The 25,682-nt window shown below is 42.1% G+C and overlaps 1 protein-coding gene across 1 annotated transcript in view; it reads right to left on the bottom strand.

Annotated features, from left to right (window-relative positions):
• The window catches only part of LOC124616250 (carbohydrate sulfotransferase 11-like), a 338,922-nt gene extending 324,924 nt beyond the window's left edge, over positions 1–13,998 (bottom strand). Inside the window, exons 1-2 of the mRNA XM_047144554.1 lie at positions 13,867–13,998; positions 8,353–8,709 (exon numbers count right to left, since the gene is read on the bottom strand). Of these exons, the coding sequence (XP_047000510.1) occupies positions 8,353–8,709; positions 13,867–13,998 (489 nt within the window). The remainder of the gene's footprint in view (positions 1–8,352; positions 8,710–13,866) is intronic.
• Positions 13,999–25,682: the final 11,684 nt, after the last annotated feature.

Here is a 25,682-nt window from a genome sequence, read left to right as displayed (position 1 = left end):
CGAAAGATGGAGGTGACCCAATCCCGTATCGAATCCGCGTGGCGCAGTAACGACCTTTGGTCTGGTACAACTACCAAACCGAGCGTGGTTTACAGCTGGTTTCGCCGTTCGTTCGGAAAATACTGGGCTGTTCCCCAATCTCTATATTAGGAAATACGATGCAAAACAAAAGTTCGATAAGACAGCGAACATCTTAAAAAATGGTCTTTAGTAGGCTGTAATGTAGAGGATCTTTATTAAAATCGCCCGATTAGCTAATTTCCATGACTTGTCCTTTTCAAGCACCTGTGTAACCCACGTGGAAGACTATCACATTGTCTGTGTACATCTCCATACATCACCGTATGTAAGTGACACATAACACACCGCACACTAACGTACCACATTACATGCGTAATATTACATATTACATGTCGTTATTTCCAAATTATTTTTAACTACACGTAAAAAATGGTGATGAGTTACTATGCATGTGCTTTAGGTAAAATGATATACATGTTTTCCTGAGTATCGTTTTGGCATCTTCATGTCTGCAATACGGTGTACCCAGAAATGAATGTCGTTTATACTCGCAATCATTTGCATTTTTGTTACTTACTGTTACTACTTACCCATTCTAGCGAAATACAAAGAAAATAAACAGACATTGCTTGTGTGTATAAATTGAGGAGTCTGCTGGTTCGTTAGTAATAATATAATTTAAATAAATAAAAATGTGAAGATTGTATTCCTATGGATTACCCTTCCGCAAAATAATCAATAGTTTGGCTTCTGTGTGCATTCAGACACTGATGACCTACAGTATAAGGCATACGTTAAGTCTGGCTCGCTAGCAGTTAATGGATTGTTAATTTCTCAATATTTTTTAAAATTTGTACGTATCTCACATATTATGGTTAATGTACTGTATAAAATATTTTATTATGTCTGTTTGGATGCCCTTCAGTAGTCTTTGATAACGGGTTGTCTGGTAAACAACACAACAATGAAGTCTGGCACACCAGTAATGTACGTAATGTGCCTCTGACACTTTTTATCGATAGTATGAGAGCGTTTGGATGTATGTGTGTCTTTGACAACAAAACGGCAGCTGCAGCACTTAGGACAAAGTTCGTAATATGGTATTTAAAGTTGTCATGTTAACGTGGATGAATTCTCAATCTAAGGATGGAATATAATGCCAACTTTTTACGTGTAGTGAAAAATAATTTGACAATTACGACATGTAATACCTAATGCTGTACATGCAAGTAGGAATTTTGCATGGTAAGGTGTTATGTTATTGTGAGGTGTGTAATATGTTACTTACACATGGAGATGTATGCAGACAATGTGATACTCTTTCACGTTGGTTTTGCAGATGCTTGAAAATGACAAATCGACGAAATGAGCTAATCGCGTGATTGAATAAAGATCGTCTGCATTACCGCCTACTACGGACGATGTTTCCTTTTATTAACCATCGAACATCGTTCACACGATTCCCAGCTATCTAATGCACACGAATTTCCCCCCTTGGGTTACCTTGACGACTGTGGCAACAGGAAGGACATCAGGCCACAAAGTTAAAATGAAAAACTTTCAAAATCATGAAAACATCGAACGTTGTGTCACAAGATAAACGCTAGGAAATGGATACTGTACAATATGCTATCGTACGTTTTTAAGAGTTGTGCGCCATTGTTGAGACAGAAGTAGTGGAAAAGTCTATCGAGATTCAGGGAAAGTGAAGAGAGAAAAGAAGTAAGGCGAATCGTCATTGGTCATTAGGGAGCGGCGACAAGCTCACAGAGTTGCCAATCTTTGCACCACATTTGCATCTTATCAGTATCCAACTGAATATTTGTGCAGCTTTTTTTAAAATATTACTTTACAGAAAACTGTATCATTTGAAAAAAGTCTTAAGTTACTAGTAATACTGTCTGCCATACAGAATGGATTTTCACTCTGCAGCGGAGTGTGCGGTGATATGAACTTTTCTGACAGATATCCTTCTTGCAGGGGTGCTAGTCCCAGAAGGTATGCAGAACAACGTACGCGAAATTTGGAAGATAGGAGATGAGGAACTGGCGGAAGTATAGCTGTGACAGGCTGATTGCGATTCGTGCTCGGGTAGCTCTGTAGGCAGAGCACTTGCTCGTGCAAGGCAAAATTCCCGGGTTCGAGTCCCGTCACCGAACGCAGTTTTAATCTGCCAGCAAGTTTTACTGTTTGCCGTGTCATTAACACTCAACACGGGCAGTAAAGGTGCTAACACTCTTGCGTATCTGAGGACGACAATCCATCCAAAATAACATGAAGCGTCCTTCTTGCCAAGATCCTATCAGTTCTGTTTGATAACCCATGTAACCGAACTTTTGCTTTCAAATTCTTTTCGGGAGTCAAGAAATAGTGTATGCACCTGATTGTCTTCATCCATGTCTTTCAGGGCTTCATGTGAGAAAATCGCAAGTTGGCTTTCCTTTCATTGATGTTTTCGGAATCCATGTCGGTTGGTGTAGAGGAGATAACTCATTATGTTTATATAGTTTCTTAGAGCAAGGCTGTTGTTTAAGGTATGGGTAAATTTCCTGATCATCCTTAAGAGATCTAACTTACACTTGGAAGAACGGTGGTTTAAATGGCCTCCCGGCCATCTAGGTTAAGGTTTTCCGTGGTTTAAGCTTCACCACCCTCTTCTCAATCTGCACTTCTGCTCTATCTCAAATGACTCCGTCGTCAACGAGACATTAAACCGTAATCCTACTCCGTTTCGAGCGAGATTCCTTCCATAGCCAGTACTCGAAGGTCTAAAATAGAACAGAGATGAGATAGAGCAAACATCGGGTGAACCACTTCGACGGTCTGAAAACTATCGTCATCAGTTTTTTCTATTACAATACTGTCCGGCCGAAATTCTTAGGAATATGTGAACTAAGTGTATTCACAAAAGATTTTTTATATAGATAAATCAGAGGAAAAGAATATCAGAATTATTCGAATGTAGGACTACCTTTCGTGTCAAAGAGGTTTCTTGAAGTCTTCGTTTGTTGCTAACTCAGAAAAGTGTGAATGTTTGTGTATATTTGTTGAAGACGTAAAAAATAGTTATCGGAAGGTCAACATTATTTTTCACCTGGCTGTTTATTTTATGTCACTGACAGTGTATGACATCTTTCAGTGACTAACTACATTGCGTAACAGTCTGCCTGGCTTTGTGAGTATTGCTGACGGGAAGTAATAGTCTGAAAGTAACTTTTTCTATTAGAGTCGTGTTCCCTGGCATCCTATTTTCTTGTGCGGTTTACAAAAATTCAAGACAAATTAGAGTTGCTAGCGACAAGCAAATGATGTGCATTTCTCGATTTACGCTTTTTCAACCATCGTGATGTACCAGATGTAGAAGTATGAAACCGTAGTTTCCCTATAGATGGTGCTAGTCGTCAGTGTACTGCCCTGCTTCCTGTAACGGCTGTCGACGAATGTCAACACACAGTAACCCAAGTTCCATACATCGGTATTTGTTACCAACCCGTAACCATGTCGAGTTTTGTGCCTACGAACTACGATTTGCGGACAGCATTGGTTTTCTGTTATCATTTGAAGAAAACTGCCGCAGAATCGCATAGAATGCTTGTCGAAGCTTTCAGCGAACATACTTTTGGGAAAATACAGTGTTTCGAGTGGTCCAAAACATTCAAAAGTGGTGATTTCGACGTGAGCAACGACGAGCGCTGGAAACCGCCGAAAAAGTTCGAAGACAACGAAGTGCAGGCCTTATTGGATGAAGATGATACTTAGATCCAACAGGAACTCGTGGAACAATTCAGTGTGACGCAGAAGACCGTTTCTATTCGGTTGAAAGCTATGGGAAAGATGCAGAAAGTGGGAAAAGGGGTTCCGCATGAACTAAATGAAAGACAGCAAGAGAATCGAAATACCGTTTGTGAAATGCTGCTCGCCAGATACAAAAGAAAGTCGTTTCTCCATCTAATAGTGACAGGTGATGAAAAATGGATATATTTTGATTATCCTACGTGTCGTAAATCACGAGTGAATCCAGGCAAACCATCGACATCCGCTGCAAGACAAAATCGCTTTGGAAAGAAGACAATGTTAAAAAATGGTTCAAATGGCTCTGAGCACTATGGGACTTAACATCTGTGGTCATCAGTCCCCTAGAACTTAGAACTACTTAAACCTAACTAACCTAAGGACATCACACACATCTGTGCCCGAGGCAGGATTCGAACCTGCGACCGTAGCAGTCGCGCGGTTCCGGACTGAGCGCCTAGAACCGCTAGACCACCGCGGCCGGCGACAATGTTCAGTGTTCGTTGGGATCAGAAGGGTGTCATCTATCATGAGCTGCTAAAACCTGGTGAAACCGTTAACACCCTTGACTACCAACAGTATATGATCGATTTAGGGTGGTTGACTGAAAAGTAACGCCTCCACCTTCGTAACTCTTCAACAGTTGGCGGCATTGACATCCGATAGGTTTTGGCTTGTTCCGTAGCCTCTTCTCTACAGCTCCAGTTGGCGGGAAGCCTTAACGTTGAACGGTTCTGTTGTTGCAGTGTTAAGTATGGAACCCTGCGCATACGGTCGGTTGATGCGATTTAAGCAACGTCCAGTCACTGAATTCTTGACAGCAGAATGTGTCATCCCAAAGGAGATTCGTCAGAGACGAAACGTCAGTCTATTGTGATTGTGTTGATGTGAGTACAATGCGTTGTTGGGCGAGTGTGTTTACAGATGTTGAGGCGGGAACATCTGACCTGCGTGACAAACAAAGAGTTGGACGTCCTGTGACAGCAACCGAGTTTAACAAGAACAATGTTGACAGATTGATTCAGGACAATCGTCGTATCACTCATAGAGAAATTGCGAGCACAAGCGGTATTTCACAAGAACGAATGGGTCACATTATTGCTTTGCTTGCCTATCGGAAGATCCGTGCACGATGGGTAACCCATATGCTGACTCCTGAAATGAAGGCGCACAGACTTGAAATTTGCCGGAAACTCTTCTCGCGTTACGAGAATCAAGGTGAGGCCTTTCTCCATTCAATTGTGACAGGAGATGAAACATGGGTACACCATTACGACCTGGAGACGAAGCGTCAGTCTATGGAATATCGACACAAAGACTCTCCTCAGAAAAAGAAAATCAAGACGCAGCCCTCAGCTGGAAAATCATGGCCACAGTGTTCTGGGACGCATATGTTGATTTCCTTGATCGTGGAACAACAATAAATTCAGAGCGTTACACCACAACGCTGTGAACTCTGAAACGACGGCTAACAAGGGTCCCAAAGGAAAAGGGAAATGGAAATGTTTTCCTGCAGCATGACAATGGCAAACCACTAACTTCACGTGTAACCACAGCAGAACTTCACAGACTGAATCTCACCACCGTACGGCATCCTCCATACAGTCCAGATTTGGCACCATCTGACTTCCATCTGTTCCTGATAATGAAAGACGACCTGCAGGGGACCTCATTATAATTCTGATGAATTCGTTGACAGAACTGTGAGACTGATTGCGGAAACAGAGTGTCGACTTGAATCCGTGATGGCTTCAGAAAACTTGTTCATCGTTGGCAGAAATGTATCCAATTGACTGGTGATTATGTAGAAAAATGAGTATTGGCAATTAAAGATCACATTCAAAGGATTATTTCTTCGTTTGATTTATTAAAATATTCCCATGAAGGTGGTGGTAGTACTTTTTATTTAAACCTCGTAAATCGAGCATACTTGAAAAATGACCGGAATATGGAAAAAGGCAACACAAAGTCAGGTTGGTTCAAATGGCTCTGAGCACTATGGGACTTAACATCTGTGGTCATCAGTCCCATAGAACGTAGAACTACTTAAACCTAACTAACCTAAGGACATCACACACATCCATGCCCGAGGCAGGATTCGAACCTGCGACCGTGGCGGTCACGCGGTTACAGACTGAACCGCCTAGAACCGCACGGCCACACCGGCCGGCACACACAAAGTCAGGTTGCTCCACTATAACGCCCCATCACACACAGCAAAACGGGTCAGGGAAACAATCGAGTCTTATTCTGCAGACTTGGCTCCGCCCGATTATCATCTATTTGCATCACTGGGACACGCTCTCTCTGGGCAACGCTTCAATTCGTATGAAAATGTACGGAAAGGACTGGCTGACTGGTTCGCTTCAAAAAGAAGAACTGTTTTTTTTGTTTTTTTGTTTTTTTTGTTTTTGGCGTGGTGTTCATAGCCTGCCGGAGAGGTGGGAGAAATGTATAAATAGCAATGGAGATTATTTTGAATAAAATATTGTTTATCAGTTTCAAACAACAGACGAGTAATTATCGCAACTAAATTCCGGTTTCACACTTCTACACCTGGTAGTACGTAGCAGCAACGTTATGCGGCTGACAGCGGCCTGTATGGGCTTGTTGTGGCTTTGTCGCAAAAATTGGATGTACAACTGAGGTAACGAAAATATGACGAAAAAGTAATTACTTTTTTTTATGAATGTTTTGTTCTTTGATGATCTATAAGTAAAAATTCTGCGAGACCAAATGCTTCTTACGCAACACAGCAACTTGCGGGTCTAATGGACGTTAATCAGCCCAAGGCGGGCGTGAGAGAGCGCCTGGCTTCATGACGTAATGACGTCCACGGTCACGCGTGTCCACAGGGAGGACGTCACGAGACGCTGCCCGACTTAACAGCGCCAGAATTGCGAGACTCGGGAAGAGCAAACAGACACACACACACACACACACACACACACACACACACACACACACGTAGAAGACAATAGCGGAAGAGAGAGAGAGGGAGAATTAAAAGTCTACGGCAACTGCGGCCGCAGTTGCGTCGTTGTCTGACAAGCTGCAGTTCCTGTGCGACTTCGTTCGTTGATCCAGACGTCCCCGAATCTGAACATCGTTCCTTCTCAAATAGGCTGTATCTCTACATTACGCACTGAATCGAGTACTGTCTTGATAAACTTAACAACTCTCTCAAAGCAGTTGAGATTGCGGACATAAGCAAAGGCGACTTGTGAATAACAAGATCTGCAAAAGCAATATAATGTTTTGTTGTTCTTGCCTATTAAGACTATGCCTTTACCACTACACAATTATTCACGTGCAGTGTTTGATAGAATTATTGTATAGACTTCCGTTACGTGCTAATTTACGTGAAAATGTTCTAATTGTCGTATGTGTTTGTCTTCTTGTGTCAAGCAAAACTAAAAAAGACAGGGTGTTTTGAGCCAGTTCCTATCACTAGCGCAATGTTAAAATAAAAAAAATCTTTCTTTAGAAGCATCAAAAATCACTATTTCGTTATTTGTTACCGGATTTTGGCCTGAGTGAGCCATTTCCAGAAGCGTTTAGTGCATATCGATGTAGCACGTATGTCATATAATATGGCAGCAATGCCACTTATTACGAGTTTAACTACTTCAGCAATCCCTACAGCTTAAAATAAACCTGCGATGATGTAGGAGTGAAGTTCATACACACGACGCATACTGTGTTAGATGGCATAGGCATGGCACCGATGGATATTTAATGCGTGTTAAAGGGAAAACCAGTTACTTTCGTAATAAGAAGCTACATTTTAATATCTCCAGGACTTTAGCAGTAATTTTGCACTCTGTCGTTTGTGGCTCTTAGTTCTGATGACTCATTAGATTTGGAACAGGGTAACTGTCATAAATCCACTAAGTGCGATGAAGACACTTTCCAATGACAAGTATCGACTATAACTACAAATTACTGTAAAAAGTTACAATGCACTTTCATTTCCGCTATGCGTTTCGGATGGTTAAACTTCGATCATCGTGAGGATGTGTATTAGTACGACGTGTTCCTCTACGTATTGCAAGTACGAGTTCTCGGTAAACTTTAGCACTGTCTAGTGGCAAAGAAGAAGAAAAGAACAATACACTATTCATAACTTTTGTCATCAAAAAATGCCACAGGATATCCAGAACTCATACATACCAGGTTTATTGACAAACAACCACCCGATGATGGAGGTTTAACACTCCGACACGCGTAGTGGAAATAAGTTGTGAATGGTTACAGTAATTTGTAGTTACAATAAATATTGATAACTGTCGCAGTAAAACTTATAGTGTTCCATCTTTAAAATAAAAAATCTTTTTCAAAATACATTGTGTACACCTGATTTCGTTATCTGACTATTTTTTGAAGTGGGATGTACCTTAAGGACACCGTCTTCCGGATTACAGAATGAAGTTGGAGAAGGTCAGTTATGCACCAGCGGCACTCGCGCGCCCCCACGTGGGTCGCACCCATCAACGCGCTGGCGTGCAGCGGGCGGCAAGGAAGCGGCGCCGCACCTACCTGCTGGGGACCGCCGAAGGGAGGCTCGTCGTCTCGGAGGGCGGTGTCTGCGCCGCCGCCGGCCCTCTGGTCGACGAGCGCGGCCTGGAGCAGCAGCAGGGCCGCCGCGGCGGCCGCGAGCAGCGCGCACCAGCGCCCGGGACGCCCCCGCATCGACTGCCAGCTGGTCGATCGCGCGCCCGTGTCGCGCAGCGGCGGCAGCACCAGGCCCGCCTGCGACAGCGGCTGCCAGTGAGCGCGCATGCGCGGCATGCGGCCCGCCTCTCTGCCGGCGCAACAATGGGGAGGACCACGGCCGGCGCGCGAGTCGCCGGAGCGCCACGAACGGCGGCTGGCGGCTGGCGGCTGGGGGGGCACCTGTGCAGGGCAGCGCCGCCTCGCTTAGTGGCCCACTCGTGGCTGCGCGGCCTGTCAAGTATCGCAGATAAACGCAAGGTCGACGTCGGACTTGCGCAAAGTACGTATGCGAGCTCAGTGATAAAACCTATGCGGCCAGGCAGAAATGTTACTTACTTTTGAATACGTTATGGGAGAGGCAGTGATCAATGTCTTACAAATATTTACTATTAAAAACAGTCTTGATCACGATTTATTTATCAAGGTGACCGGTTTCGACCACTACTGTGGTCATCTTCAGGCCATTGAGCCATGAGCCATCGTTGGCAGAAATGTATCCAATTGGCTGGTGATTATGTAGAAAAATGAGTATTGGCAATTAAAGATCACATTCAAAGGATTATTTCTGCGTTTGATTTATTAAAATATTCCCATGAAGATGGTGGTAGTACTTTTTATTTAAACCTCGTAAATCGAGCATACTCCTACTCAATGGTCTGAAGATGACCACAGTAGTGGTCGAAACCGGTCAACTTGGTAAATAAATCGTGATCAAGACTGTTTTTAATAGTAAAAAAGAAATGTTACTCTGCTTAACATGCACTGTTTAGCTACATTGTTTCCTTTTTGGTCAACGAACTACAAAGACTTTCCTCTCAACAGATTCTATTACTGAAGTCCATATATGGAAATTACAAAAAAACCTTCGGGCACGACTGCCGTATACATTTGATTCGATCAGGAGAAATGGAAGTCAGAGCGTGGAACATCTAGTGAATATCTGTAGATCCATCGTGGACACGGGGCAGCGTCCGGTCAAATATCTACCAAAGAAAAATCGCCAAACAGACGTATGTTTTGAGAAGCTATTTTATTTAGACGACCATTCTCAAAATGTTCAAATGTGTGTGAAATCTTATAGGACTTAACTGCTAAGGTCATCAGTCCCAAAGCTTACACACTACTTAACCTAAATAATACTAAGGACAAACACACACACCCATGCCCAAGGGAGGACTCGAACCTCCGCTGGGAGGTAGATGCTATTTTCCTTGACTTCCGGAAGGCGTTCGATACAGTTCCGCACTGTCGCCTGATAAACAAAGTAAGAGCCTACGGAATATCAGACCAGCTGTGTGGCTGGATTGAAGAGTTTTTAGCAAACGGAACACAGCATGTTGTTATCAATGGAGAGACGTCTACAGATGTTAAAGTAACCTCTGGCGTGCCACAGGGGAGTGTTATGGGACCATTGCTTTTCACAATATATATAAACGACCTAGTAGATAGTGTCGAAGTTCCATGCGGCTTTTCACGGATGGTGCTGTAGTATACAGAGAAGTTGCAGCATTAGAAAATTGTAGCGAAATGCAGGAAGTTCTGCAGTGGATAGGCACTTGGTGCAGGGAGTGACAAATCAAATGTATTGCGAATACATAGAAAGAAGGATTCTTTATTGTTTGATAGCGGAACAAACAGTGGTAGCAGTTACTTCTGTAAAATATCTGGGAGTATGCGTGCGGAACGATTTGAAGTGGAATGATCATATAAAATTAATTGTTGGTAAGGCGGGTACCAGGTTGAGATTCATTGGGATAGTCCTTAGAAAATGTAGTCCATCAACAAAGGAGGTGGCTTACAAAACACTCGTTCGACCTATACTTGAGTATTGCTCATCAGTGTGGGATCTTTACCAGATCGGGTTGACGGAGGAGATAGAGAAGATCCAAAGAAGAGCGGCGCGTTTCGTCACAGGGTTATTTGGTAAGCGTGATAGCGTTACGGAGATGTTTAATAAACTCAAGTGGCAGACTCTGGAAGAGAGGCGCTCTGCATCGCGGTGTAGCTTGCTGTCCAGGTTTCGAGAGGGTGCGTTTCTGGATGAGGTGTCGAATATATTGCTTCTCCCTCCTTATACCCCCCGAGGAGATCACGAATGTAAAATTAGAGAGATTAGAGCGCGCACGGAGGCTTTCCGGTAGTCGTTCTTCCCGCGAACCGTACGCGACTGGAACAGGAAAGGGAGGTAATGACAGTGGCATGTTAAGTGCCCTCTGCCACACACCGTTAGGTGGCTTGCGGAGTATAAATGTAGATGTAGATGTAGATGTAGATGGAAGTCAGAGCGTGGAACATCTAGTGAACATCAGTTGATCCATCGTGGACACGGGGCAGCGTCCGGTCAAATATCTACCAAACAAAAATCGTCGAACAGCCGTATGTTTTGAGAAGTTATTTTATTTAGACGACCATTTTCGGCATGTATACACAGATACATCGGCAGCTGCATAACTGGAGCCATCAGTATCTGGATTTCATTAATTCATGCTTGAAGAGTTTACTTCGAAGTCTTGATAACAACGGTTTGCTGTTGCTGCTGCTGTTCTTGTTATCAAATCTTCGACGTAAACACTCCAAAAACGAACTAACGAAATGGAGATACTGATGGCTCTAGAAATGCAAGTATCGATATATCTGATTGTCTATGCATGGAGTGCACAGGTGTCATTAATGAGATGCCGAAATTGGTTCTGTAAATAAAATAAACTCAAAACGTACGGTTGTTTGGTGATATTTCTTTGGTAAAAATCTAGTCAATAGGAGGGTGTATCAATTATTTTTCAAAATACTGTGTTTACAACTAACAAAATACCGTTGTGGGCAGGTATGCTTTCCTGTCGAAGGATTATTTTATTTGTTTTGTTATCCAGTTTTACTCTCGCGTGCGTTTTCGTCTATTTGATCAAACAGACGCCCTTTTTTTATTGTTTTACCTGTCACGAAACTTTTTGTTTTTTATTTCGCGTTTCTGAGACTTTGCTCCATCATCATTTGGCAGTCCCAGTGACAGCTCAAGTGCGTTGCGGCTGAGGAACCACCGATGCTGAAATATCTACAATTTTCAATGTTTACCATACCGCTTGAAGAATTAATTTTGGAGTGTTAATAACAAGAATTATCGTAAGTCGTGTAGCATACCTGCAGTCCTGTGCATTTTCATTGCGTATTCTATCTGACATTAAAACAGTCACATTTAAAATCTTTACTTGAGAAGTATGTAACGTCTTCTGGCTTACAGAGACGTTTTGGCTTTTCGTCTTTGCACGTCGTAATGCATTATCCTCGTAAAATTTACTCTACTTATTTGTGTGACATGCTTATGGCATTAACTAAAATACATTCGGTTGCCAGTGGTCTGGTACCATATTCTACACGTGATATCTTTGTTTTTTCATGCTATTACTGGACGCCCACGTCAAGGACCATCATAAAGTGGAGTACAGTTACGCTTACATATAGCCACCTATTTCTTAACTGCTAGAAAATAAGAACCAGGCTTATTATATCAGTTGTACCGGTATGAAATGAGCGTTAAGATACAAATGCGTCGAAAGGTAACATTTGTTGTGAACGAGCCTTAATTTTTTTTTGTTTGGTTGGTGTGACAACTGTCAAAGGTATTTAGTATACATCAAGTCATGGAACAAAGAACATCATATGTTTTCATCGTGTTAACAATGTCGAATTTTGTACCAGAAAGTGATGATTTGCGGAAAGCATTAATTTTTTGTTTTCATTTGAAAAAAAGTGCTGCAGAGTCGCATCGAATGCTTGTCGAGGCATACGGTGATTATGCTCTATCAGAAGCAACAAGCAAAAGATGGTTTCAACTGTTCAGAAATAATGATTTTGATGTAAGAAATGAAGAACGTGGAAGACCACCAAAAAAGTCCGAAGACGCCGAATTGCAAGCAATATTGGATGAAGATGATACTTTGAGTCAGAAGCAAATATCAGCACTGCTAAATGTTGCACAACAAACAATTTTTGACCGTTTGAAAGCTATGGGAAAGATCCAAATGTGTGGAAAATGGGTGCCACATGAATTGACAGATGGAAAACCGAAAAACCATTTGTCAAATTTTGCTTCGAAGACAATTTTGCATCGAATTGTTACTGGCGATGAAAAATGGATTTATTTTAAGAACCCTAAGCGGGAAAAATCATGGGTTAATCCGGGAAACCATCAACATAGACTGCAAAACTAGATCGATTCGGCAAGAAGACAATGCTCTGTGTTTGATGGGATCAGAAAGGTGTGGTGTATCATGAGCTTCTAAAACCCGGTGAAACTGTGAATACCAATCGCTACAGACAACAAACGATCAGTTTGAACTATGCATTGATCGAAAAAAGACCAGAATGGGCCAGAAGACATGACAAAGTAATTTTTTACACAACAATGCACCTGCACACAAAGCAAAACTGGTTCTGGATACAATCAAAACACTTGACTGGGAGCTGCTACCCCATCCGCCTTATTGACCAGACTTGGCCCCTTCCGACTACCATTTCTTTTGATCAATTGGACACTCATTGGCTGAGGAACACTTCGATTCCTACGAAGAAGTCGAAAATTGGGTGTCTGATTGGTTTGCTTCAAAAGACGAACATTTCTATTGGCGTGGTGTCTACAAATTGCCAGAAAGGTTGTCAAAATGTATAGAAAGCAATGATCAGTACTTTGAATAAAATGTTTTTACTTTTCAATTAAAAATTAGTGTTTCATTTTCACAAAAAACCCTCATTTCATACCGGTACAGCTGGTATACCTGCACTAACGTTGTGTACGCCTCGTTCTGTTGTATGCAAACAGGCCAAAACGACGAATTTTATGACATAGTATTCCTATTTCTATGTTTGAACGAAATCTACGCTACACATCTCGTTAGAAAAGGCTTGTAACGAAACAATTCTGCAAATAAACTTAGCTGGTACCTCACTTGTTATTGTGCAACAGAACACGAACGAAATTACAGTGATTCTGACGAAATCTCTCCGCCAAGCTGTGGAGTTTTGTCCTTAGGCTTGCACATAACTAAAACAGCTCATACAGGAGTCGATAGTGACGCTCAGGTATTATATCCGATCAGCGAAACTTCTGCTCTTTCCGGGAAGATGCTTTTGGTTCTAGATTTAATTACCACTGTCAACTCACTAGCGTAAGGAGCGTCCCAGCTGCGCGCTAGGTTCAGCGATGCCTTCGGCAGGCCTTCAGCCTTTAAACCGCGCGTCCTACAGACAACTAATGAAGAAACCAGGGAGGAGCCGCTACTTACTGCCAGTAGAGATTCACTAAAATGCCGAGCTGGAGAGGAGGCAGAGTTACTGACACACGGGAGCCGATCGGTGGCTGCGGCACGGCGGCAAACCGTGTGCAGTGGCGGCGAGGCGGAGAACCACTCCGCGGCTCGTGGGCTCCCACCTGGTGGTGCGCGAGCGCTCGCCGGCAGTGCGCATGCGCGGCATCGTACACGGGCGGTGATAAAATACCGCGCCAACGCGTCACCCGTTGTCGGGTTGTCAAGCTCACCTGCGAAAAGCTTTCAAGTGCCGAGGGAACACTTACTGTCGTGTCCGTTTGTTGCACTGCAGAAGAGCAGCAGTGTTACTTGCGTTCGCAAGTGTACCACATTAGTAAAGAAGAACATAAGCTGCCTAGCTCCTACCAAACTGCACTGCAGAATCCGTTCAAGTTCATTGTGCGCTACCTTCCCGGGTCTGGGGATTCGAGTAATAACGTCGCACAGGAAGCAGGAATGCCTACACGGGAAATCAGGTCAACAGTGCGCCATCTCTCTAATGGGAAATTGTGTCGAAGGTCCGAAATTGTCACTTTGTGGTTTCAGGGCCGATGAAACGAGCACCAGTACGAAGCAAAGCGCAAGATTTGGAATTTTATCCCTCTTACTAGCACGAGTACCAAAAAACAGGATAAATGGGTCTGCAGTCAGTTCTACATCTACATCTACATCTACATGGATACTCTGCAAATCACATTCAAGTGCCTGGCAGAGGGTTCATCGAACCACCTTCACAATTCTCTATTTTTCCAATCTCGTATGTTCTTGTTGTTGAGGTCTTCAATCCTGAGACTGGTTTGATGCAGCTCTCCATGCTACTCTATCATGTGCAAGCTTCTTCATCTCCCAGTACCTACTGCAGCCTACATCCTTCTGAATCTGTTTAGTGTATTCATCTCATGGTCTCCCTCTACGATTTTTACCCTCCATGCTGCCCTCCAGTACCAAATTGGTGATCCCTTGATGTCTCAGAACATGTCCTACCAACCGATCCCTTCTTCTAGTCACGTTGTGCTACACATTTCACTTCTCTCCAATTCTATTCAATACCTCCTCATTAGTTATGTGATCTACTCATCTAGTCTTCAGCATTCTTGTGTAGCACCACATTTCGAAAGCTCCTATTCTCTTCTTGTCCAAACTATTTATCGTCCATGTTTCACTTCCATACGTGGCTACACTCCATACAAATACTTCCAGAAACGACTTCCTGACACTTAAATCTATACTCGATATTAACAAATTTCTCTTCTTCAGAAACGCTTCCATTGCCACTGCCAATCTACATTTTATATCCTCTCTACTTCAACCATCATCAGTTATTTTTCTCCCCAAATAGCAAAACTCCTTTACTACCTTAAGTGTCTCATTTCCTAATCTAATTCCCTCAGCATCACTCGACTTAATTCGACTACATTCCATTATCCTCGTTTTGCTTTTGTTGATGTTCATCTTACACCCTCCGTTCAAAACACTGTCTATTCCGTTCAACTGCTCTTCCAAGTCCTTTGCTATCTCTGACAGAATTACCATGTCATCGGCGAACATCAAAGTTTTTATTTCTTCTCCGTGGATTTTAATACCTACTCCGAACTTTTCTTTTGTTTCCTTTCTTGCTTCCTCAATATATAGATTGAATAACATCGGGGATAGGCTACAACCCTGTCTCACTCCCTTCCCAACCACTGCTTCCCTTCCATGCCCCTCGACTCTTATAACTGCCATCTCGTTTCTGTACAAATTGTAAATAGCCTTTCGCTCCCTGTTTTTTGCGCATGCCACCTTCAGAATTTGAAAGAGAGTATTCCAATCAACATTGTCACAAGCTTTCTCTAAGTCTGCAAATGCTAGAAACGTAGGTTTGCCTTTCCTTAATCTATTTTCTAAGATAGGTCGTAGGGTCAGTATTGCCTCACGTGTTCCAACATTTCTACGGAATCCAAACTGATCCTCCCCGAGATCGGCTTCTATCAGTTTTTCCATTCGTCTGTAAAGAATTCGCGTTAGTATTTTGCAGCTGTGACTTATTGAACTGATAGTTCGGTAATTTCACATCTGTCAACACCTGCTTTCCTTGGGATTGGAATTATTATATTCTTCTTGAAGTCTGAGGGTATGTCGTATAGCGCACGGAAAGAATGATCACCTATATCTTTCGGTACGAGCTCTGATTTCCCTTATTTTATCGTGGTGATCGTTCCGCCCTATGTAGGTCGGTGTCAACAAAATATTTTCGCATTCGGAGGAGAAAGTTGGTGATTGGAATTTCGTGAGAAGATTACGTCGCTACGAAAAACGCCTTTCTTTTAATGATTTCCAGCCCAAATCCTGTATCATTTCTCTTGCACTCTGCCCCATATTTCGCGATAATACAAAACGTGCTGCCTTTCTTTGAACTTTTTCGATGTACTCCGTCAGTCCTATCTGGTAAGGACCCCACATCGCGCAGCAGTATTCTAAAAGAGGACGGACAAGCGTAGTGTAGGCAGTCTCCTTAGTAGGTCTGTCACATTTTCTAAGTGTACTGCCAATAAAACGCAGCCTTTGGTTAGCCTTACCCACAACTTTTTCTGTGTGTTCCTTCCAATTTAAGTTATTCGTACTTGTAATACCTAGGTATTTAGTTGAATTTATGGCTTTTAGATTAGACTGATTTATCGTGTAACCGAAATTTAACGAGTTCCTTTTAGCACTCATGCGGATGACCTCACACTTTTCGTTATTTAGGGTCAACTGCCACTTTTCGCACCATTCAGACATCTTTTCTAAATCGTTTTGCAGTTTGTTTTGATCTTCTGATGACTTTATTGGTCGATAAACGACAGCGTCATCTGCAAACAACCGAAGACGGCTGCTCAGATTGTCTCCCAAATCATTTATACAGAGCAAAGAGCCTATAACACTACCTTGGGGAACGCCTGAAATCACTTCTGTTTTACTCGATGACTTTCCGTCAATTACTACGAACTGTGACCTCTCTGACAGGAAATCGCAAATCAAGCCACATAGCTGAGACGATATTCCATAAGCACGTAGTTTCACTACGAGCCGCTTGTGTGGTGCAGTGTCAAAAGCCTTCCGGAAATCGAGAAATACAGAATCGATCTGAAATCTCTGGTCAACAGCACTCAGCACTTCATGTGAATGTAGAGCTAGTTGTGTTTCACAGGATCGATGTTTTCTAAACCCATGTTTACTGTGTGTCAATAGACCGTTTCCTTCGAGGTAATTCATAATGTTCGAACACAATTCTTTCAGACCTGAATTTTTCTGGAGAAAGGAAAATTTTTCTTTATGCTGTAATGCTCTTGGGTGATTTTTTTGATTTCGCGTGCAAGATTTGTATAAAAATATGTACCCGTTTTCAATATATACTTTGTACACTTGGTTTCTTTTTATGGAATAAATAACTAATGTTGAAATATTCACTGTTGTAATAAATATACTGATTATTCGATAATTACCAAGGAAAATAACAATAATAATGTTCATTTATACAGTGGGTACCGTGGTCTAGGGGTAGCTGCCCTCTGTAATAAAAAAACTGAGTTAATTGATCAACGACGAACTTAAAAGGGTGTCTTAGGACATCCTATCCGATCAGATTCAACGAACTGAAACGAACAAAATGAGATTTTTTTTTTAAAAAAAAAAGAAAAGGGGTAGTGTCTTTGATTTATAATCAAAACGTCTTCGGTCCCGGGTTCGATCCCAGCCACGGCCTAAATTTTGATAAATAATCATCATTGGCGGCCGAAGACTTCCGGCATAGGAAGTCAGCCTCATTCTGCCAACGGCCTTGTCAAAGAGGGTGGAGGAGCGGATAGAGGTTCAGGGCACTCTCTTGTCCTAGGGATGGGAAATTGCCCCTAAAGGCGGAAGAATCAGCAATGATCAACGACATGAGGATGCAGAAGGCAATGGAAACCACTGCATTAAAGACACGTAACGTGTATCCACAGGACATGTGACCTGTATTTGAAGAAGTGCCATGATTATCTCTCCATTGGCAAAAGATTTCGGAATAGTCCCCCATTCGGATCTCTGGGAGGGGACTGCCAAGGGGGAGGTTACCATGAGAAAAAGATTGAATAATCAACGAAAGGATAACGTTCTACGAGTCGGGGCGTGGAATGTCAGAAGCTTGAACGTGGTAGGGAAACTAGAAAATCTGAAAAGGGAAATGCAAAGGCTCAATCTAGATATAGTAGGGGTCAGTGGAGTGAAGTGGAAGGAAGACAAGGATTTCTGGTCAGATGAGTATCGGGTAATATCAACAGCAGCAGATAATGGTATAACAGGTGTAGGATTCGTTATGAATAGGAAGGTAGGGCAGAGGGTGTGTTACTGTGAACAGTTCAGTGACCGGGTTGTTCTAATCAGAATCGACAGCAGACCAACACCGACAACGATAGTTCGGGTATACATGCTGACGTCGCAAGCTGAAGATGAACAGATAGAGAAAGTGTATGAGGATATTGAAAGGGTAATGCAGTATGTAAAGGGGACGAAAATCTAATACTCATGGGCGACTGGAATGCAGTTGTAGGGGAAGGAGTAGAAGAAAAGGTTACAGGAGAATATGGGCTTGGGACAAGGAATGAAAGAGGAGAAAGACTACTTGAGTTCTGTAACAAGTTTCAGCTAGTAATAGCGAATACCCTGTTCAAGAATCACAAGAGGAGGAGGTATACTTGGAAAGGCCGGGAGATACGGGAAGATTTCAATTAGATTACATCATGGTCAGACAGAGATTCCGAAATCAGATACTGGGTTGTAAGGCGTACCCAGGAGCAGATATAGACTCAGATCACAATATAGTAGTGATGAAGAGCAGGCTGAAGTTCAAGACATTAGTCAGGAAGAATCAATACGCAAAGAAGTGGGATGCGGAAGTACTAAGGAATGACGAGATACGTTTGAAGTTCTCTAACGCTATAGATACAGCAATAAGGAATAGCGCAGTAGGCAGTACAGTTAAAGAGGAATGGACATCTCTAAAAAAGGCCATCACAGAAGTTGGGAAGGAAAACATAGGTACAAAGAAGGTAGCTGCGAAGAAACCATGGGTAACAGAAGAAATACTTCAGTTGATTGATAAAAGGAGGAAGTGCAAACATGTTCCGGGAAAATCAGGAATACAGAAATACAAGTCGCTGAGGAATGAAATAAATAGGAAGTGCAGGAAGCTAAGACGAAATGGCTGCAGGAAAAATGTGAAGACATCGAAAAAGATATGATTGTCGGAAGGACAGACTCAGCATACAGGAGAGTCAAAACAACCTTTGGTGACATTAAAAGCAACGGTGGTAACATTAAGAGTGCAACGGGAATTCCACTGTTAAATGCAGAGGAGCGAGCAGATAGGTGGAAAGAATACATTGAAAGCCTCTATGAGGGTGAAGATTTGTCTGATGTGATAGAAGAAGAAACAGGAGTCGATTTAGAAGAGATAGGGGATCCAGTATTAGAATCGGAATTTAAAAGAGCTTTGGAGGACTTACGGTCAAATAAGGCAGAAGGGATAGATAACATTCCATCAGAATTTCTAAAATCATTGGGGGAAGTGGCAACAAAACGACTATTCACGTTTGTGTGTAGAATATATGAGTCTGGCGATATACCATCTGACTTTCGGAAAAGCATCATCCACACAATTCCGAAGACGGCAAGAGCTGACAAGTGCGAGAATTATCGCACAATCAGCTTAACAGCTCATGCATCGAAGCTGCTTACAAGAGTAATATACAGAAGAATGGAAAAGAAAATTGAGAATGCGCTAGGTGACGATCAGTTTGGCTTTAGGAAAAGTAAAGGGACGAGAGAGGCAATTCTGTCGTTACGGCTAATAATGGAAGCAAGGCTAAAGAAAAATCAAGACACTTTCATAGGATTTGTCGACCTGGAAAAAGCGTTCTACAATATAAAATGGTGCAAGCTGTTCGAGATTCTGAAAAAAGTATGGGTAAGCTATAGGGAGAGACGGGTCATATACAATATGTACTACAACCAAGACGGAATAATAAGAGTGGACGATCAAGAACGAAGTGCTCGTATTAAGAGGGGTGTAAGACAAGGCTGTAGCCTTTCGCCCCTACTCTTCAATCTGTACATCGAGGAAGCAATGATGGAAATAAAAGAAAGGTTCAGGAGTGGAATTAAAATACAAGGTGAAAGGATATCAATAATACGATTCGCTGATGACATTGCTATCCTGAGTGAAAGTGAAGAAGAATTAAATGATCTGCTGAACGGAATGAACAGTCTAATGAGTACACAGTATGGTTTGAGAGTAAATCGGAGAAAGACGAAGGTAATGAGAAGTAGTAGAAATGAGAACAGCGAGAAACTTAACATCAGGATTGATGGTCACGAAGTCAATGAAGTTAAGGAATTCTGCTACCTAGACAGTAAAATAACCAGTGACGGAGGGAGTAAGGAGGACATCAAAAGCAGACTCGCTATGGCAAAAAAGGCATTTCTGGCCAAGAGAAGTCTGTTGTTGTTGTTGTTGTTGTGGTCTTCAGTCCTGAGACTGGTTTGATGCAGCTCTCCATGCTACTCTATCCTGTGCAAGCTTCTTCATCTCCCAGTACTTACTGCAACCTACATCCTTCTGAATCTGCTTAATGTATTCATCTCTTGGTCTCCCTCTACGATTTTTACCCTCCACGCTGCCCTCCAATGCTAAATTTGTGATCCCTTGATGCCTCAGAACATGTCCTACTAACCGGTCCCTTCTTTTTGTCAAGTTGTGCCACATACTCCTCTTCTCCCCAATTCTATTCAATACTTCATCATTAGTTATGTGATCTACCCATCTAATCTTCAGCATTCTTGTGTAGCACCACATTTCAAAAGCTTCTATTCTCTTCTTGTCCAAACTATTTATTGTCCATGTTTCACTTCCATACATGGCTATACTCCATACAAATACTTTCAGAAACACTTAAATCTATACTCGTGGTTAACAAATTTCTCTTCTTCAGAAACTCTTTCCTTGCCATTGCCAGTCTACATTTTATATCTTCTCTACTTCGACCATCATTAGTTATTTTGCTCCCCAAATAGCAAAACTCCTTTACTACTTTAAGTGTCTCATTTCCTAATCTAATTCCCTCAGCATCACCCGACTTAATTCGACCACATTCCATTATCCTCGTTTTGCTTTTGTTGATGTTCATCTTATATCCTCCTTCCAAGACACTGTCCATTCCGTTCAACTGCTCTTCCAAGTCCTTTGCTGTCTCTGATAGAATTACAATGTTATCGGCGAACCTCAAAGTTTTTATTTCTTCTCCATAGATTTTAATACCTACTCCGAATTTTTCTTTTGTTTCCTTTACTGCTTGCTCAATATACAGATTGAATAACATCGGGGAGAGGCTACAACCCTGTCTCACTCCCTTCCCAAGCACTGCCTCCCTTTCATGCCCCTCGACTCTTATAACTGCCATCTGGTTTCTGTAAAAATTGTAAATAGCCTTTCGCTCCCTGTATTTTACCCCTGCCACCTTTAGAATTTGAAAGAGAGTATTCCAGTCAAGCCGGCCGAAGTGGCCGTGCGGTTAAAGGCGCTGCAGTCTGGAACCGCAAGACCGCTACGGTCGCAGGTTCGAATCCTGCCTCGGGCATGGATGTTTGTGATGTCCTTAGGTTAGTTAGGTTTAACTAGTTCTAAGTTCTAGGGGACTAATGACCTCAGCAGTTGAGTCCCATAGTGCTCAGAGCCATTTGAACCATTCCAGTCAACTTTGTCAAAAGCAGTCTACTAATATCAAATACCGGCCTTAATTTGCGCCGGCCGCGGTGGTCCTGCGGTTCAGGCGCTCAGTCCGGAACCGCGCGACTGCTACGGTCGCAGGTTCGAATCCTGCCTCGGGCATGGATGTGTGTGATGTCCTTAGGTTAGTTAGGTTTAAGTAGTTCTAAGTTCTAGGGGACTGATGACCACAGAAGTTAAGTCCCATAGTGCTCAGAGCCATTTGAACCATTTGAACCTTAATTTGAGGAAGAAATTTCTGAGGATGTACGTCTGGAGTGCAGCGTTGTATGGTAGTGAAACATGGACTGTGGGAAAACCGGAACAGAAGAGAATCGAAGCATTTGAGATGGGGTGCTACAGACGAATGTTGAAAATTAGGTGGCCTCATAAGGTAAGGAATGAGGAGGTTCTATGCAGAATCGGAGAGGAAAGGAATATGTGGAAAACACTGATAAGGAGAAGGGACAGGATGATTGGACATCTGCTAAGACATGAGGGAATGACTTCCATGGTACTAGAGGGAGCTGTAGAGGGCAAAAACTGTAGAGGAAGAGATTGGAATACGTCAAGCAAATAATTGAGGACGTAGGTTGCAAGTGCTACTCTGAGATGAAGAGGTTAGCACAGGAAAGGAATTCGTGGCGGGCCGCATCAAACCAGTTAGTAGACTGGTGGAAAAAAAATTATATATATATATATATATATATATATATATATATATATATATATATATATATACAGTGGACTATAGCCAACCAACCACTTCCGTATATTCTGGTGGACAGAAGCTGCTGCGCACTGCTACTTTGAGTTGTTGGTATCTTTATAGAGACGCCCAACAGTTGGCAGCAGCTGTACAAAAAGATGGAACATTCACAAAAGACAGTAAAATTTAATGCACAAAATTGTAGCCAGATGCTTCTGAAGGGGTTAACATAGAACGTGCAGCATTGTCCTTACAATTTTGGCCTCCCGTGGGCCGAACTGAAGTTTGATATAAAATCTAGCAGTCAAACAGGGTCTCATTGTACATCCTGTCACCTCCTCATTTCGCATTCCCCTCCTATAAAGTAGGTGTACGAGCAATAAGCCATTAATCGTCGAGTGCTGATACTGCCAATTCTTCGCATGGCTCGTTTTTCTGATTTTCTCATACGAGTCTTTGACTTCCTTACGATCAGATTTATTTCCTGTCATTTAACCTTTATTCTTCTCCATCCAAAATAAAAGTGTTTCTACTTTCTATTGTGTACTGCTTAATCTTCATTCTTAGTTCATTACCACGAGGTTTGTGCATTTAGCTGTCTCTCCGAGTTTTCAGTTACACCGGGAGTGTAGCAAGTACCATTTACCTTATTATTAACCGCCAGTTTCAAGTATACTGTAGCGAATGGAGACTGCTGTTTGGATGTCTACGTTCCCACGTTTGTGTCTCAACGTCTCGTCGTTTGGATGTCTACGTTCCCACGTTTGTGTCTCAACGTCTCGTCGTCGGCTTTGCCGCTATAAACAAATCTCTAATCCCGTCCAGTTAAGAGTGAGGAAGTTAAGCCTAGTTTACACGACGACACTAGGTTGCAGGCAACTGCGCAACCGGCCACTGCGCATGCGCGCCGCGCGTTTGCGCAACTCGTCGGTGAAACTAAACACTTTCGGGGTGTTCCAACTTTTGCAACACTAGTTGCATGAGTTCTGAGGTTATGTGTGTTCGTAGAGTGTAGACAAACTGAATATGACGTGGGGAACGGAGAATAATGTTCGCTTTTTGGATGTCTATGCTTTTCATAGGTGTTTATGAGATTTTAGTGATGCTGATTACAAAAATAAGCAACATATTGCTGCCCCTGACAGCGTCACGTGCGATCAGAACACAGATAGTTTGACAAAATCTGAGCTGCAGAACAACATTTATTGAATTAGGAGCACATATACAACTGAATTAAGAAAAATAAAGCAAATGTAATTCTAGGTGTGGACATGCTCCCGTCTAAAAGACTGAAATCCCATCGTTCGGCTTGGCCTACTCTTTTTTTTTCAATAAAAATTGTTGACGGGAGGGGAGGCTACACAAATCAGGAACCTGCATTATTTATTCTATATTCATCTATATAAAACGTCGCAGCAGTGCTCCCCATTCACATACGTTTGAATTTTGGAATACTGCCACTGTACAGATATATCTTCAAGAGAGTAGTTTGCAAACCATTCTCTTCTTAATGCGGCCTGCTTCGAATAATTATTGTAGCTAATGTTAATAATTATTACTGTTAAGGGTAATAATTATTGGTGTTAATGAAAAGGCGTCATCACTAACTAAAACCGTGTCTTATAGCATGCCGATTGTTCTCGATTGTAATGCACGCAATATGATATGTAATTTGAGTTCTGGCGACAGTGCTTCATGCATTGCAGTACCTTTATTCTTTATCGCATAATTAACTCTATTTAGAAGAAATGTGAAAAGTCCTGGTGACATTCTAAGACAGTTAAAAGAAATTCTTGGGTCTTCCATTATAAATTATTTCGGCAAAGATGTTGGGCAACCGTGTTGACGTCTTTTCTTCATCCAGTCACGAATCCAAACACGTTTCTTATTTCTTCTCCTTGGAATTTAATTCCTACTCCAAAAGAAAAATTTGGAGTAGGAATTAAATTCCAGGGAGAAAAAATAAAAACTTGTGATGTTTGCCGATGACATTGCAATTCTGTCGGAGACAGAAAAGGACTTGGAAGAGCAGCTGAACAGAATGGACAGCATATTGAAAGCAGGATATAAGATGAAGATCGACAAAACCAGAACGAGGATGATGGAATGTAATCGAGTTAAAAAAGATGATGTTGGGAGAATTAGATCAGGAAACGATACACCAAAAGTAATAGATGAGTTTTGCTATCTAGGCAGCAAAATAACTGATGAGGGCCGAAGTAGGGAGCATATAAAACGTAGATAGGCGATCTCAAGAAAAGCTGGTTTCTGTACAAATTGCAAATAGCCTTTCGCTTCCAGTATTTTACCCCTGCCACCCTCTGAATTTGAATGAGAGTATTCCAATCAAAATTGTCAAAAGATTTCTCTAAGTCTACAAATGCAATAAACGTAGGTTTGCCTTTTCTTCACCTATCTTCTAAGATAACTCATATTGCCTCTCGTGTTGCTACATTTCTCCGGAATCAAAACTGATTGTCCCCGAGTTTTTCCATTCATCTGTAAAGAATTCGTGTTAGTATTTTGCAACCGTGACTTATTAAGCTGATATTTCGGTAATTTTCACAACTATCAGGACCTGCTTTCTTTGGAATTGGAATTATTATATTCTTCTTGAAATCTGAGGGGTGGCTCCTCGAAGGCTATCAGTAGCTATAATGGAATGTTGTCTACTCCCTGGGCCTTGTTTGGACGTAGATGTTTCAATGGTCTGTCAAATTCCTCACGCAGTATAATGTCTCCCATCTTATCTTCATCTACGTCCTCTTCCATTTCCATAATATTGCCCTCGAGTACATCGCCCTTGTATGGACCCTCTCTATCCTCCTTCCACCTTTCTGCTTTCCCTTCTTTGCTTACGTCTGGTTTTCATCTGTGCTCTTGATATTCATAAAGGCAGTTCTCTTTTCTCCAAAGGTCTCTTTAATTTTGTTGTAGGATTCTACATCCTTACATTTCTAGCCATTCCTGCTTAGCCATTTTGCACTTCCTGTCTTTCATCAATAAGTCACTATTCTGATGTATCTATTATAACTTCTCAGGGAACGAATATTAGAAAACAGTTTTTAATAGATTGATTTAATTCATAATATGCACAGTTTTAAGAGGTACCAGTATTTTTGACTACAAACAGAATGAAACCGACGTCAGTATTGAATGTAACGTAGGAATATGCAAGTGCCCCAGGAGGAATGGTCAATATTCAGGGATGTGGCAGAAACGATCATTTGAAACAGAGAAGTCTAGTAAACAAGGTCTCTAAATTCCATACCTTAAGAGCTGTCAGCACTCGTAAAACACATTCACAGCACCAAATAAACTGGCCACTAACTTCTTATCCTGCTGCGCGACTACATCCGTACCGCACCTTCCATGCACC

This window comes from Schistocerca americana, chromosome 5 (genome assembly GCF_021461395.2).
Source record: "Schistocerca americana isolate TAMUIC-IGC-003095 chromosome 5, iqSchAmer2.1, whole genome shotgun sequence".
Classification (NCBI taxonomy): Eukaryota; Metazoa; Arthropoda; class Insecta; order Orthoptera; family Acrididae; genus Schistocerca; species Schistocerca americana.
The sequence above is the reverse complement of the archived record's forward strand: the minus strand, read 5'-3'. Positions and strand labels throughout refer to the sequence as shown.